The 16,625-nt window shown below is 36.4% G+C and overlaps 1 protein-coding gene across 2 annotated transcripts in view; it reads left to right on the plus strand.

Moving 5' to 3' along the window:
• The window catches only part of PPP1R1A (protein phosphatase 1 regulatory inhibitor subunit 1A), a 283,151-nt gene that overhangs the window by 243,799 nt on the left and 22,727 nt on the right, over window positions 1–16,625 (plus strand). For both annotated transcript variants that reach the window (XM_053708264.1, XM_053708265.1), the window contains exon 5: window positions 8,772–9,008. In XM_053708264.1, coding sequence (XP_053564239.1) covers window positions 8,772–9,008 — 237 coding nt within the window. The remainder of the gene's footprint in view (window positions 1–8,771; window positions 9,009–16,625) is intronic.

Below are 16,625 nucleotides of genomic sequence, written 5' to 3' on the forward strand. Positions count from 1 at the left end.
ACTTTTTATAATTAAATATATATTTCTATATATATATATATATATATCTTATACTGTTAATGTTAAATACATATCTTTACCTATATATCTATAAGAATAAATATAAAGGTATAGATATATGTATTTACAATAAAAAGGACATTATCCTGTAAGTGAAGAACATTGGAATGTTAAATATGTACAGTAAATATACAGTAAAACACATAAATATATATATATATATATATATATATATATATATATACAGTCGTATGCAAAAGTGTAGGCACCCCTGACAATTTCCATGATTTTCATTTATAAATAATTGGGTGTTTGGATCAGCAATTTCATTTTGATCTATCAAATAACTGAAGGACACAGTAATATTTCAGTAGTGAAATGAGGTTTATTGGATTAACAGAAAATGTGCAATATGCATCAAAACAAAATTAGACAGGTGCATAAATTTGGGCACCCCAACAGAAAAATTGCATCAATATTTAGTAGACCCTCCTTTAGCAGAAATAACAGCCTCTAGATGCTTCCTATAGCCTGTAATGAGTGCCTGGATTCTGGATGAAGGTATTTGGAACCATTCCTCCTTGCAAAACATCTCCAGTTCAGTTAGGTTTGATGGTTGCCGAGCATGGACAGCCTGCTTCAAATCATCCCACAGATTTTCAATGATATTCAGGTCTAGGGACTGGGATGGCCATTCCAGAACATTGTACTTGTTCCTCTGCATAAATGCCAGAGTAGATTTTGAGCAGTGTTTTGGGTCGTTGTCTTGTTGAAATATCCAGCATAACTTCATCTTTTTGACTGATTCCTCAACATTATTCTCAAGTATCTGCTGATATTGAGTGGAATCCATGCAACCCTCAAATTTAACAAGATTCCCAGTACCGGCACTGGCCACACAGCCCCACAGCATGATGGAACATCCACCAAATTTTACTGTGGGTAGCAAGTGTTTGTCTTGGAACACTGTGTTCTTTTGCCACCATGCATAACGCCCCTTGTTATGACCAAATAACTCAATCTTTGTTTCATCAGTCCACAGCACCTTCTTCCAAAATGAAGCTGGCTTGTCCAAACGTGTGTTTGCATACCTCAAGCGACTCTGTGGCGTGTGTGCAGAAAAGGCTTCTTCCGCATCACTCTCTGTCAGGTTCTGGGGTATATGCGCTCAGGACACAGACCCTCATAGCAGTGGTAGGGAATTGGAGACACCGACCCCTGACCCGGGGAAGAGTATCCTGGATGTGGATAGATGATATTCTGTGGTTCATAGTTGCAAGAAGTTATTGTAGAAATCATAGAGAGTAAAGCAAATGAATATAATATTTTGTGACTTCAATGGAAACATAAATTGATACTGTAAAAAAGAAAACACAGAGGCGCCAAACATGGCCTAGTATAGCCAGATACCAAATATAACAATTCACAGGGTAGCAATTGGATACTCACAAAGGAGACGCACCCAATGGTGCTATTGAAGCAGACTGGAGCCTCTCAGTGGTCCAGCTCACTGATGTATCTCACGTATCAGTTGTGGTCCTTGGTGATGGTGATTTAACAGGTTCCCATATGATGCATGGACAGTAATGGCTTCAGCAATCACAATCCTTCTGACCACAAGTTGGCGATCACATATCGACAATAAAATGGACACATCAATTTCAACACACAAAGGCACTTGAACAATACTTGATGCAAACAGTGATACAGTTTCAGATGTGTCTGTAGGTGAGAACTTAGGATCCAGTGATCATCAATCTGTTTGGTTTAGTATTCATGTTCAGGAACTGTCCATCCAGACTTTATGGAGAAATAATGCGAATAAAGAAAATTAAGCCTTGAAAGCTATTGGCGGGACACCTGTACAACCTGTCGTATTCCGTATTGTATACACAATACGGAATACGACAGGTTGTACAGGTGTCCCGCCAATAGCTTTCAAGGCTTAATTTTCTTTATTCGCATTATTTCTCCATAAAGTCTGGATGGACAGTTCCTGAACATGAATACTAAACCAAACAGATTGATGATCACTGGATCCTAAGTTCTCACCTACAGACACATCTGAAACTGTATCACTGTTTGCATCAAGTATTGTTCAAGTGCCTTTGTGTGTTGAAATTGATGTGTCCATTTTATTGTCGATATGTGATCGCCAACTTGTGGTCAGAAGGATTGTGATTGCTGAAGCCATTACTGTCCATGCATCATATGGGAACCTGTTAAATCACCATCACCAAGGACCACAACTGATACGTGAGATACATCAGTGAGCTGGACCACTGAGAGGCTCCAGTCTGCTTCAATAGCACCATTGGGTGCGTCTCCTTTGTGAGTATCCAATTGCTACCCTGTGAATTGTTATATTTGGTATCTGGCTATACTAGGCCATGTTTGGCGCCTCTGTGTTTTCTTTTTTTCTAGTTACCCATCTTTCAGGAAGACCATCCTAAGACCGAGAGCTGCCTACTACTGTTTTTTTGGACTTACCACTGATTGGGACTATATCTATATCACTTACTGGACTTTATGTTGGTACACTTTTATATATATGTATGTTTCTGTATATATATATCTCTTACAAGTATTAATTTAGTTAACTGATATTGTTTGAACATATGTTTAGTTGTTAGGCTATAGGAGGCGCCCCCTAAGGGCAGTAATACACATTGATGTGTATTACACCCTCATTTCATCCTCTAAATTGATACTGTGACTAATGGTTAATAGGAGTAGCTGCAGCATTCGTGTGATAAATATAGAAATGTATGATGTTCAGGCTACAGAGTAAACTGGTAAAAGGTTGTGACTCATGGATTCAAAGACTTACTGCAGGTTCACAGTACTTAATAGTATTTAGAGCTATAAGCAGAGTTGCACAGGTGATAGACAAATTGTAAGTTTAAGGCATTAAATACTGATTGTGCATATATTGGAAAATCACAGGAAAACTGTTTAACTGAACACATAGATGCAGAGTTCTGAATATATTAACATTCTTGCAGGAGGATATGTCAACTATGATAACTTGTAGCAAAGAAAAGTTGTAAAGTTTTGAGTATGAAACTGTTGTAGCAATTTGAGAGATTATAACCAATGCATTGTTGTAATTTAGAAATAGTTCAGAGATTGTTAAGTAGCAGAGTCCAGGAAAAAAAAGGAATTATATGGATACTTGTGATTAGATGATTTTAAGCATAGCTTGAAGGAAAGGCTGTAGTTTGTATATGCTGGTAAAATCCATAATGGAAACAGTCACAGACCTCTGTTGTTTCTGGAACAAAACTTCGATACTAATTCAATGCACATTGGGCCTGAAATGATTTAAAAGGAGGCTGAGGAAATCAGGTGCATGAATGAGTAGTTAATTTGGCAGGTAAGTTGAATGCAGATACTGCCCACACAGTATGAATGTAAGAAGCAGGGAAGGCAGTATTAAAGGGACAGTGATATCAGGCAGGCATATGTTACAGAGCCCCCTCCTTAAAGGCGATCTCCGGGCGCCCAATGCAATCCAAATGGAGAGAGAACAACAGTGACATGGAAAGCCAGTAGTAGCTGCATGGAGGTAGTGAGTCCAATCCAAAATCAAGAAAGGAAGATTGAAGATCTCTTGAAAAAGCAAAATGACAATGCGAATGCCATGGATTTCGAGTATCAAAAGATCTTGAAAATGATGAGAGCAAAACTTGAAGTCATCTTTCTTGTAGTCATTAGAATGCGTGAACGTAAGATACAATGAGCTTCCAACCCCGGAATCATCCTCAGGGTTGATAGGCGAATGTACTTTATGACAGATGACCATGTACACAGCCAATGAAAAGGCACCCAGTTCTTTCATGAAGTGACCTCGGCAGCACATGTTGGCTGAGTCACTGCTGGTGTAGAGTTTGCAGATCCTTCCAGTTCAGATTCACGGATAAAGATCACTGCGTCTCTGCTGACATTAATCAGACACTGGGCCTGATTCTTGTTTGTGTTTTCCATAAACACACATTGCTTCATAATGTAGAACACCACTGCATTCCCTCCTAAAGCTGCGACATGTGCGTGAACAATAGCAAAACCACTCACTCCGCCTTCCTCACGCAAAGATGTGGCTTCACGTATAAAAAACATGTTGATAATCCCAAGGAATTTGGTTATTTTGGCCCCCAGGATAAATGACAGAGGTGTCATCTTGACAACAGTGACTGCGGGACTTGCACAAAAAGACGTAACAGAATGGTGTCGCATGTGTCCCTCAGCCAGCGGACTACCCTTGTCAAGTGAGGTGGCTCTCTGAGCGCCAACAGCGAATACTTGTGAGCCTGGTCACTCCTAAATATCTTTAAAGGGTGAGAACGGATAGGAAGATGGGGAATCTGACGTTAATTTCATTGAGAACTGGAGTTGCTCATCGTTGTCAGTAGATACTCTGGTCTGCGCCTTTTCCACCTTGTTTTTACTTTCTTACACTGCTTGTTTGTCAAATGTGATAGCAACTGCAGTGATGGCAACCTGTATAGACTCATCTTCAGGCACAGCAACAGTAAAATTAACATGGCAGAGGCAGCAGGGAAGGGATGTAAGGAATTAGCTGTTGAAAGCAGTGTTTGTATTTGTAGAGTTTGAGAAGAGATACCATTAAATGTTTCAAAGACTGATGGCGACTAGAGACAACATCCAGCTTGGTGTGGAGAGTATCATGAGGCAAGAGAAGATCTGGTACAACAGAAACTGAAACAGGAGATTCAGGCTGAGTTTCCTCTTACACTTCAGAGTTTCTGTAGGCAGAAAGACTTTCTTTTTCTTTTCTTTTGAGAGCTTAGATAACTGAGATCTCTTCCCAATATGAGGCTTCTTAGGGTGGTGCCACTGTGGCCTGGAGTACCTTATATCAGTTTGAGAACAGAAATCCTCTTCATCACTGGATGCATAATTCTGACATACAAATTCATCATAGTTCTTGAGGGGACCATTTTGGAAAATCACAGGAAAACTGTTTAACACATAGATGAAGAGTTCTGAATAGATTAGCATGCTTGCAGGAGGATATTTCAACTATGATAACTTGTAGCAGAGAAAAGTTGTAAAGTTTTGAGTATGATGCTGTTGTAGCAATTTGAGAGATTATATCCAATGCATTGTTGTTATTTAGAAATAGTTCAGAGATTGTTAAGTAACAGAGTCCAGGAAACAAAAGGAATTATATGGATACTTGTGATTAGATGATTTTAAGCATAGCTTGAAGGAAAGGCTGTAGTTTGTATATGCTGGTAAAATCCATAATGGAAACAGTCACAGACCTCTGTTGTTTCTGGAACAAAACTTTAATACTAATGCAATGCACATTGGGCCTGAGATGATTTAAAAGGAGGCTGAGGGAATCGGGTGCAAGAATGATTAGTTAATTTTGCAGGTAAGTTGAATGCAGATACTGCCCACACAGTATGAATGTTAGTAGCAGGGAAGGCAGTCTTAAAGGGACAGTGATATCAGGCAGGCATATGTTACACTCTCCCATACAGCTTCTCCTTGTGCAAAGTGCGTTGAATTGTTGAACGATGCACAGTGACACCACCTGCAGCAAGATGATGTTGTAGGTCTTTGGAGGTGGTCTGTGGGCTGTTTTTGACCGTTCTCACCATCCTTTGCCTCCGTTATTTTACTTGGCCTGCCCCTTCTGGCCTTAACAAGAACTGTGCCTGTGGTCTTCCATTTCCTCACTATGTTCCTCACAGTGGACACTGACAGCGATAGCTTTTTGTAGCCTTCCCCTAAACCATAATGTTGAACAATCTTTGTTTTCAGGTCATTTGAGAGTTGTGTTGCCACTCTTCAGAGGAGAGTTAAAGAGAACCACAATTTGCAATTGGCCACCTTAAATACCTTTTCTCATGATTGGATGCACCTGTCTATGAAGTTCAAGGCTTAATGGGCTCACCAAACCAATTGTGTGTTCCAATTAATCAGTGCTAGGTAGTTACAGGTATTCAAATCAACAAAAATGACAAGGGTGCCCAAATTTATGCACCTTTCTACTTTCGTTTTGAAACCTCATTTCACTACTGAAATATTACTGTGTACTTCAGTTATTTGATAAATCAAAATGAAATTGCTGATCCAAACACCCAATTATTTATAAATGAAAATCATGGAAATTGTCAGGGGTGCCTAAACTTTTGCATACAACTGTATATATAAATCTCTGGAGTTTTTCAAATGTGCTTTTAATGTGCACAGAAGAGGATGTGATTTTTCGGGGATCTCACCCACTTCGCCTGATGAAGGGGTGAGATCCCCGAAACGTCACATCATTTTCTGTGCACATTAAAAGCACATTAAAAAAGCTCCAGAGAGTGCGTGCCTGTTTTGGATTCTCTCTTTCTCTCTCTCTCTCTCTCTCTCTCTCTCTCTATATATATATATATATATATATATATATATATATATATATATATGTGTGTGTGTGTGTGTATATTCATAGTTAGACATATGTATGTATGTATCGCTATGTTAAAACTCTTTGCATTATTTTTCTAGCACCTGAGACCTCATATCTTTGTAGATTTTATTGCAATTTTTTTTATATTTTTTTTAAAACAATGTTATTACTAAGAGTGTAACTGTACTGTTATATGTATTTTTGATGTATTTTGTGTAACATTTTTGTCTTACCCAACACACATTAAATCAGATTGCACTCAAGCAAACGTGTTTACTTTCAACTGAGAACATATGCGATACTTCAATCAAAAACCTGCAAAATACCTCATATAGCTTGTGCACTACAGTTAGCGAGCCACTCGTAATCTAGCGCTTAATGGAACTGAATTTATGTAGCTCAGACAAACAAGCCTAAGTATATACTCTATATCAGGGGTGCCAGACTTTAAAGGGCCATTGTACACTCATTTTTTTTTTGCATAAATGTTTTGTAGATGATCTATTTATAAAGCCCATAAAGTTTTTTTTTTTTTTTTTTTTAAAAAGTGTATAATTTTGCTTATTTTTAAAGAACATTGCTCTGATTTTCAGACTCCTAACCAAGCCCCAAAGTTTTATTTGAATACCGTCAGCTACCTTCTCCAGCTTGCTCCTGTTTGTGTAAAGGGTCTTTTCATATGCAAAAGAAGGGGGAGGGGGGAGTGTCTTATTTCCCACTTGCAGTGGGCTTTCCAACTGCCTTTTCAACAGAGCTAAACTGACAGCTTCTAAGTATGTGGGAGAGTGACACTAATTGTTGTTATTTATTTCTACTTCTTATTCTTCTGTTTCTCATTTAAAGGGACAGCAAACACCCTGTAACCTCTAGTTTTGTTGCCAATGAATAACATATCAGCCAAGTCTTAATTTTATAACAAGTTAATATCCTTTATACTGCAACTAATTTTCAATAGCCAAACTCCAACCACTATTTGCCATATTTGGAGAAGCCAATTTGGGCTTTAGTTTGCAAACAACAAAGCTAGTCACTATCATAGTCAAGTTAGTATAAAGCACTCTTTTTTTTGCAGTTGTGATCAGCCAATCAGAAACACATGTAGCACAGTTAGCCTTGATGCTCAATTTTCAAAGCTAAATTACATGAAAATATCTTGCAAAGTTGTTTCATCATGCATAACTAGATATTTTATATGAAAATCGCAAGGTGTTTACTGTCCCTTTACAGGGACACTGAAATAAAATGTTGTCATTCATAAGAAAGAACAGTGTTTATAAATGGTATTTTTTGTTATTGCCTAAAAAATTCTGTGGCAAATTCTTTATTAAATTTAGCTTGAAACTAATATGGCTGTGACAGTTGTGTAAGTATTTGGATGCTTAAACCTTTTTATTCAAAATTATACTAAATTATTCACCACACTCATGCCATTAATTAATATTAATGCTTACATATTTACAAATAACACTTTTTATTTGTTTTTTGCTATTATATTATGTAGTACTAATTTGAGTTGACTTACTAACTCAAACTGTGATGTTTCTAATTAATTGGAATAGCTTTGAAAAGAAAGACAAAGGGGTATTTCCAGTAATACTTTCACAACCAAATATCCTTTAAAGATATATTAAAGGGACAGTCAAATCCCAAATTTTTTTTAATTTTTTAAATAGGGAATGTCATTTTAAACAACTTTCCAATTTACTTTTAGCAACAATTTTGCTTTGTTCTCTTGGTATTCTAGCTGAAAGCAAACCTAGGAAGGCTCATATGATAATTTTTAAGCCCTTGAAGGCCGCCTCTTTTTTATTAGCTTTTCACAGCAGGGGAGAGCTAGCTCATGTAGGCCATATAGATAACATTGTGATCACGCCCGTGGCTAGTGGCAGACACTTTGCTAATTGGCTAAAAAATGCAGGTCAGTAGATAATAACTAAAAGTCATGTGATTAGGGGCAGTCAGAAGATGCTTAGATACAAGTTAGTCACAGAAGTAAAAAGTGTATTAATATAACAGTGTTGGTTTTGCAAAACTGGGGAATGGGTAATAAAGGGATTATCTATCTTTTTAAACAACAACAATTCTGGTGTTGACTGTCCCTTTAATAATAGATACATGTAATGCAGAAAAAGTAAGTGGCGCACTACATACTTTAAATGCATGTACATGAAGAGGGGGACATCTAGTGGTTATTTTGGAAATTGTATATGGATTTTTTAATATACTTTTATCCGGTTGACCAAGTGATTTGGGTGTGCGTGGGTATATAAATAGTGACATATATTTTATATTAAGATAGCAGCTGCCTCTGATTTCTTTCTTTCTTTCTTTCTTTTTTTTCCAGAACTGCAGCTTTTGGCGGAACATCACCTGTGCAAACAGGGCTCTGAGGACGAAGGGACCCTGCAGCGTCAAGACAGCCTGGATGATAGGCCTAGTCTAGGGTTTTGTTGTCATGGTAACACAGCTCCTATTCAAGCTTCCCAGCAGCCAAATTCCTGCAGCTGTTTTATGCAGGATGGACAGCAGGAGACTAACTCACTGGAGAGGAGAAAAGATAGTCAAACAGATTCCTCTGAAGGTAATTATGTAAGCAGTGATCATTATCTGCCACATTCTACCTTATGAATTCCATATTCTTTACATTTATTATACTAAATGAATGAAAAAAACAGCCTTTTGTCAAAAGGTTTGCACCCCAGTATCCTTCTTCTATGTAGATTTTTTTTTCAAAATAGCCCCTAAATAGGTTTGCATAACTGGGTGGCGAACCTTGTGCCCATTGCTGTACCTCTTATCTGTAAAAAAAATATCTCCATTGAAAAGAAAGCAGTTATTCTTAAGTATGAATTCTATACATTTAAGTAGGAATTTATTGTGTACTTCTGGTAAATTTTACGTCTTTATCTAAAATATATTTTGTCGCTTCTAGACCTAAGTTATGATCGATGTTTGTGTATAGCGAATTGACATTGCATGTTACTAATAAGTAGTTATCTTTCCAGATTATAGTTTTTAAAATATTCAGTAATTGTGTGGTCTTTTAAGTATGTAGGTAATAGTGTAATGTAGCTTTGTAGAAAATAGTCTACATACTGTGAAAGGTTAGATGCTAAAGACCCTATTCCAGATATTATTGGTCGACCGGGGGGTTTAGTTAAACTTTTGTGAATTTTGGGCAGGAAATAAAATGTTGGAGTAATAGGATTTGTAATATTTAGAAAATCCTACTCTGAGTTTGTTAATAGCCCAATGTTGTTGGCTTTTTTAAGTAGTGTGCCTAGTTCTGTTTCTGGTTTCCTTATTTGATTATTTTGTAACTTTCTGTATGTTGAATTATCATTTAGTAATCTATTGGATTCTTCCCTTCCAGATAATAGCTTGTGTCTATAGGGTTGACACTAAGCGCCTAATGCTAGAGGGACCCTTAGCTTTAATAAATTGACCCCTAGTGGTCAGAGAAGTGGATAATCAGAGAGAGAGTTATTAAAGCGCCAAAAGGACAAAGGCCGGGTCTAAGTTTAAAAGTAATATATCATTTATTCAACACATTAAAAATATAAAAAACAAAAATATACCTAGAACATATTAAAATGTAATCGAGGATCCAAGATTTTACAATATGTTAAAACCAAAATATAAAAATAGATATACAATACTTGACTTGAACAGTCTGGTGAACTGTCTAGCAGTTTGATAAGTTGTATTCCAATAGAAGAATAATTTGGTGCAAACAATGTGTCTGCTGAGGGGTATTAAAGTGTAATTTGGCTAAGGTAGCTATCTAAAATTGAAGTGACAGTGCCATGAAATGAATGGAATAATGTCGTATTAATTGGGTCTGTTAGCTAAGTATCCAAATCAAGTGTGGAAAAATTATGGTGAAAGAATAGTGGAAAACAAACGTTGACAGAAGAACAGTGTAAAACTAGCAATATTTTTACACAATTGACAATCTTAAAAGGTTGTGTGGTGTTAATCAAACATAAAAGGTGGATCAAGTGTTATAACATGATGGCAAACTCCAAGAAAAACAGCAAAAAATTAAAATAGCAAAAAATTAAAATAATAAAAATGAAAAAAGTATCCTGAAAAATATGAACAGTCATACAACCATGGAAAATGTCAGAATTGAAAAAATGTACTTGTATGTCCCAAATGAGATGCAGTGGTTTTTCTCCCAGTGTTATTTCTCCCAAGTGTGAGGTGCAAATAGGACTCTTAAGAAATGACCCAATCGGTCAGTTCAGTATTCTGCAATATTGATCCTTTCTGTCAAAAAAAAAGAGAACAATAATAGTGCAGACGTTTTCCACAATAGATCCCTATCAGAGTATCACTTACCAGTCGACGCGTTTCGGTCATGTATTGACCTTTATCAAGACTGGTTTTAGCTTATTCTTTGGGTCTTTTTATACCCTTGTTCAATTGTTAATTTTTCATTTTTTCGTACTACCGGAAGTGCAGTTTCCCACTTCCGGTTTCGGGTGGCGATAATTAATTAGTGTCGTTATGTGAAAGACTTATCTGTTGCCATTATATTATTCAAAGTGGAATTGGGAGCTTGTATCTTAAGTTTATACAGTTTAGTGTATTTCATTTTGTTTAGTATTTCGTTCTCACTCCCGAGTTTCTTGTGATCTGATTGGTCAGATATGCGGCGTATTCTCTATGCCTAATGCTATTGGTTATTTACCTCGGTTTTTTAATTAGACTCTAACAGCCTATTACATGTGGGGGTGTGTGTTACATCCGTTTTCCTATTCGTCCCTATTTCTTAGTGTGTTGATAATATGAAGGCGATTTCTATGCTATTCTCAGTGTGATGTTAATTATGAGTAGATTATGTACCATTGTGCGGTCCGGCTATGGTTGATATGAAATGGTGTAAAATCTGTGTTAGACATCCAACGTTATAAGTCAAAATAAAAATGGAAATAGAGAATAAGGAAATAAAAAATAAAAAATATAAATATCGAAACAAATACAGGCATAATTTTTTACATTGTACATTCTTAGCATTTTGTGCTGCTATAGTGTTTTGCTGTATTTAACATGAATAAAAGGTACAATGACATATTTGTGATGTATGGAGTTTCGATGTTTCTTTTTCAATATTATTTCAATAGACCCGTGCTTTGTCATTTATTTTTATTCTTATTCTTTTTTCAGATTCACAGATCTGTTTTTAAAAAAGGGGATTAGGTATCATAAATCTTCTTGTTGGTTTTTTTTAGATATATATTGCTAATTACTGTTTTTAAGGCTTCTTTCTGATTATCCAACTTAACTGTTAATTTTTCAGAGGACTGGGTTAATGGTTCTTCTCTAGTAAACTAGATATTCTGTCCTTTGTTTATGGGTTCTCCTGTTGTGTTAGTGGATTTTGTGATCAAAATCCGTTTATCCCCCTTTATTGGGTTTTGTAGGGCAGTGGAAGTTTTTATATAAATGAAGTCTTTTACCATCTAAGGTGTCTTACATATTGGAATTTGTAAGTGTCCTCATATATAAGTGTGATAGTTAATATTGAATATTGAAGAATCGGCTTAGAATAAATAAGGCTGCGGAAGAATACCAGAGCAAATATAGAGGATCAAAGCGACCCTCCAGATACTATATCTCAGGGAGATAAGAGCATCCTGGGAAACTCTTATACATATAACCGTCCCCATCCTCACCTTTGTCTATATCTAAGTAAGAGAATTTGACTACCTTGAGAAAACACTTCATTACAAGAAGAAAAACATCAGAACTTTTTCCTCTAAAAGGATCATAATTACAGACAGGAAATTTATAAATAACGTCATAAATATCCCACACTTATCTGGAGAAAATGAAAGCACAGATGAATAAACATCAGAATTTATGTGTAAACACCTCTCCCTCTGTATATCATCTCTAAACCTATCTCTCAAACTGTCTACCTAGCCCCAAAACGTTTGGACTAGTTAAATATATCAGATTGCTAACTTAAATATTGGTCCATCAAAAAGACCAATCCACCGTATCAATATTAACTATCACACTTATATATGAGGACACTTACAAATTCCAATATGTAAGACACCTTAGATGGTAAAAGACTTCATTTATATAAAAACTTCCACTGTGTCGGAAACTCTATTGAATATATTAGCTTTAATGAATGTGATTTATGTTTAAAAACTCCACTACTGATTACTTTGAAAATGAAAAATAACATAGAGACGACCAGACATGGGTGTTTTAATACCATAATCAAGTGGTCCCTACGATCGGCCCTACAAAACCCAATAAAGGGGGATAAACGGATTTTGATCACAAAATCCACTAACACAACAGGAGAACCCATAAACAAAGGACAGAATATCTAGTTTACTAGAGAAGAACCATTAACCCAGTCCTCTGAAAAATTAACAGTTAAGTTGGATAATCAGAAAGAAGCCTTAAAAACAGTAATTAGCAATATATATCTAAAAAAACCCAACAAGAAGATTTATGATACCTAATCCCCTTTTTTAAAAACAGATCTGTGAATCTGAAAAAAGAATAAGAATAAAAATAAATGACAAAGCACGGGTCTATTGAAATAATATTGAAAAAGAAACATCGAAACTCCATACATCACAAATATGTCATTGTACCTTTTATTCATGTTAAATACAGCAAAACACTATAGCAGCACAAAATGCTAAGAATGTACAATGTAAAAAATTATGCCTGTATTTGTTTCGATATTTATATTTTTTATTTTTTATTGCCTTATTCTCTATTTCCATTTTTATTTTGACTTATAACGTTGGATGTCTAACACAGATTTTACACCATTTCATATCAACCATAGCCGGACCGCACAATGGGACATAATCTACTCATAATTAACATCACACTGAGAATAGCATAGAAATCGCCTTCATATTATCAACACACTAAGAAATAGGGACGAATAGGAAAACGGATGTAACACACACCCCCACATGTAATAGGCTGTTAGAGTCTAATTAAAAAACCGAGGTAAATAACCAATAGCATTAGGCATAGAGAATACGCCCCATATCTGACCAATCAGATCACAAGAAACTCGGGAGTGAGAACGAAATACTAAACAAAATAAAATACACTAAACTGTATAAACTTAAGATACAAGCTCCCAATTCCACTTTGAATAATATAATGGCAACAGATAAGTCTTTCACATAACGACACTAATTAATTATCGCCACCCGAAACCGGAAGTGGGAAACTGCACTTCCGGTAGTACGAAAAAATGAAAAATTAACAATTGAACAAGGGTATAAAAAGACCCAAAGAATAAGCTAAAACCAGTCTTGATAAAGGTCAATACATGACCGAAACGCGTCGACTGGTAAGTGATACTCTGATAGGGATCTATTGTGGAAAACGTCTGCACTATTATTGTTCTCTTTTTTTTTTGACAGAAAGGATCAATATTGCAGAATACTGAACTGACCGATTGGGTCATTACTTAAGAGTCCTATTTGCACCTCACACTTGGGAGAAATAACACTGGGAGAAAAACCACTGCATCTCATTTGGGACATACAAGTACATTTTTTCAATTCTGACATTTTCCATGGTTGTATGACTGTTCACATTTTTCAGGATACTTTTTTCATTTTTATTATTTTAATTTTTTGCTATTTTAATTTTTTGCTGTTTTTCTTGGAGTTTGCCATCATGTTATAACACTTGATCCACCTTTTATGTTTGATTAACACCACACAACCTTTTAAGATTGTCAATTGTGTAAAAATATTGCTAGTTTTACACTGTTCTTCTGTCAACGTTTGTTTTCCACTATTCTTTCACCATAATTTTTCCACACTTGATTTGGATACTTAGATAGCAGACCGAATTAATACGAAATTATTCCATTCATTTCATGGCACTGTCACTTCAATTTTAGATAGCTACCTTAGCCAAATTACACTTTAATACCCCTCAGCAGACACATTGTTTGCACCAAATTATTCTTCCATTGGAATACAACTTATCAAACTGCTAGACAGTTCACCAGACTGTTCAAGTCAAGTATTGTATATCTATTTTTATATTTTGGTTTTAACATATTGTAAAATCTTGGATCCTCGATTACATTTTAATATGTTCTAGGTATATTTTTGTTTTTTATATTTTTAATGTGTTGAATAAATGATATATTACTTTTAAACTTAGACCCGGCCTTTGTCCTTTTGGCGCTTTAATAACTCTCTCTCTGATAATAGCTTGTGTCTATAAGGACAATCCCCCACCCTCCCTTATTAGCTGATTTTATCATTAGATCTTTGTTGTTTTTTAATTCTTTAAGGATTCTCAGTTCTTCTTGTGTCATTTTCCAGTTTAGGTATTTTGACTGATCTAATTTTTCTACGTCTGTTTTTTTACCATGTCCTCAAATAATCAATATAGCTTTATCTCCAACTACTTACAGTTTTGCTTATTATTTTGCAGCCATGTCTCTACCCCCACTTGATTTGACTGGCCCAGTAGAAGGGACCCCTAGGGAACATACTGCAGCCCAATAATTTTCTGCAGTTTATTTTCCCTCTTTATTATGCAAAACTGTTCCAGTGGACCAAATTAACCAGTTATGTACTAATTATGTCCCACATATCCAATTCGCAAGTCATGATCCTTGTCAGTATGACACCTGGCAGACAATTAGTGTCCATGTCTTTTTTTTGTGGCCAATGGGGATTCCACTGACTCTTCCAGTCTTCAAAAGTTTATGGGGCCAATTTATCAAGTGTATGTCCGACAGACATTGCTGAATGCCGACAGCATACGCTGTTGGCATTTAACAATGCACAAGCAGTTCTGGTGAACTGCTTGTGCAATGCCGCCCCCTTCAGATTCGCGGCAATTGGCCGCTAGCAGGGGGAGTAAATCAACCAGATCGTATGGACGAATTGATGTCCGCAGCCTCAGAGGAGGCGTATGAGTTAAGGAGCAGTGGTCTTAAGACCGCTGCTTCTTAACTGCCGTTTACGGCGAGCCTGAAGGCTCGCGCAGAAACAGATGCATTGGGGCTGATTGACAGTTTGTTAAATCGGCCCCTTTGACAGAGATTTTAGCAACTTTACCCAAACCAAGTAAGCGTACGCAAAAATCAGGAGATTTACATCACACTACCTGTAATACGCAGGGTTCTATCCCCCAGGCTCAGTTACCACCAACCTTACAAAGCTCTGACACGACTGAGTCTCTGTCTAAGATTTCTGAGAGAGAAGACTCCTCTGAGACCTTGATCCTATACCTGAGCCTGAGGCTGATTCCACATTTAGATTTAAAGTGGACCATATCCAATTCGTACTTCAAGGATTTTTTAATAACTTCGAGCTATCAGAACCAAATCTAGAGGATTCCAAACCTGTAAATAAGTTGAATCAAGTTTTTAAAGCTATGCCTAAAATGCCTTAGTATTTTGAAGCACCAGACTTGGTGACAGACTATATAGCCAAAGCCACCTTCTATATAGCTACCTTCAAACAGGTTCAAAATAATGTATCCACTTTCAGCAAAGAATTTAACAGTCTGGGAAGTAGTTCCTAAGGCTGATGGAGTTATTTCCCCCTTAGCTAGATGCCCTACTATTCCTATGGAAGATGGTTCTTCGTTTAGGGATCCAATGGATCGCAAATTTGAGTCCTTGTTTACGAAATTATTCTCCCAATCGGCTCTTCAGCTTAGACTTGCAATGACATGTGTGGCTACTGTGGCGTCCTTCTGGTGTGATTCTCTTTCTCAGATGGTTTCTAACCAAATTAGAGGATATTACCATCTGCATTAAAGTCCGTAAAATGGCTAATGATTTCATTTGTGATGCAGTCTTTGACATCATCAAAATTGATGTAAAAATATGTCCATTGCTTTTTTCTTAAGAAGAGCTTTATGGCTTAAATCTTGGTCAGCTGACATGGTTTATAAGAATAGGCTATTATCAGTCCCTTTTGAAGGGAAAATGTTTTTTTTAAATAGAATTCTATTATCAAAACTGCCATGGGGAAAAATAGGCTCAGGACAAGAAATCTAAGGGGAATACCAAGAAAAAAATCATTTCAGTTCCTTTGCTCCCCTAGAGATCATACGTCCCCCTCCAACCAAAAGTCTAAATCCCCTAAACCTCCCTGGAAGCCAGGATCTTCTTGCTCTTAAAATCTTCTGGTAGAGGGCAGATTGTTTCGGTTTCAGAAGT

Source organism: Bombina bombina, chromosome 3 (genome assembly GCF_027579735.1).
Source record: "Bombina bombina isolate aBomBom1 chromosome 3, aBomBom1.pri, whole genome shotgun sequence".
In the NCBI taxonomy this organism is placed as follows: domain Eukaryota; kingdom Metazoa; phylum Chordata; class Amphibia; order Anura; family Bombinatoridae; genus Bombina; species Bombina bombina.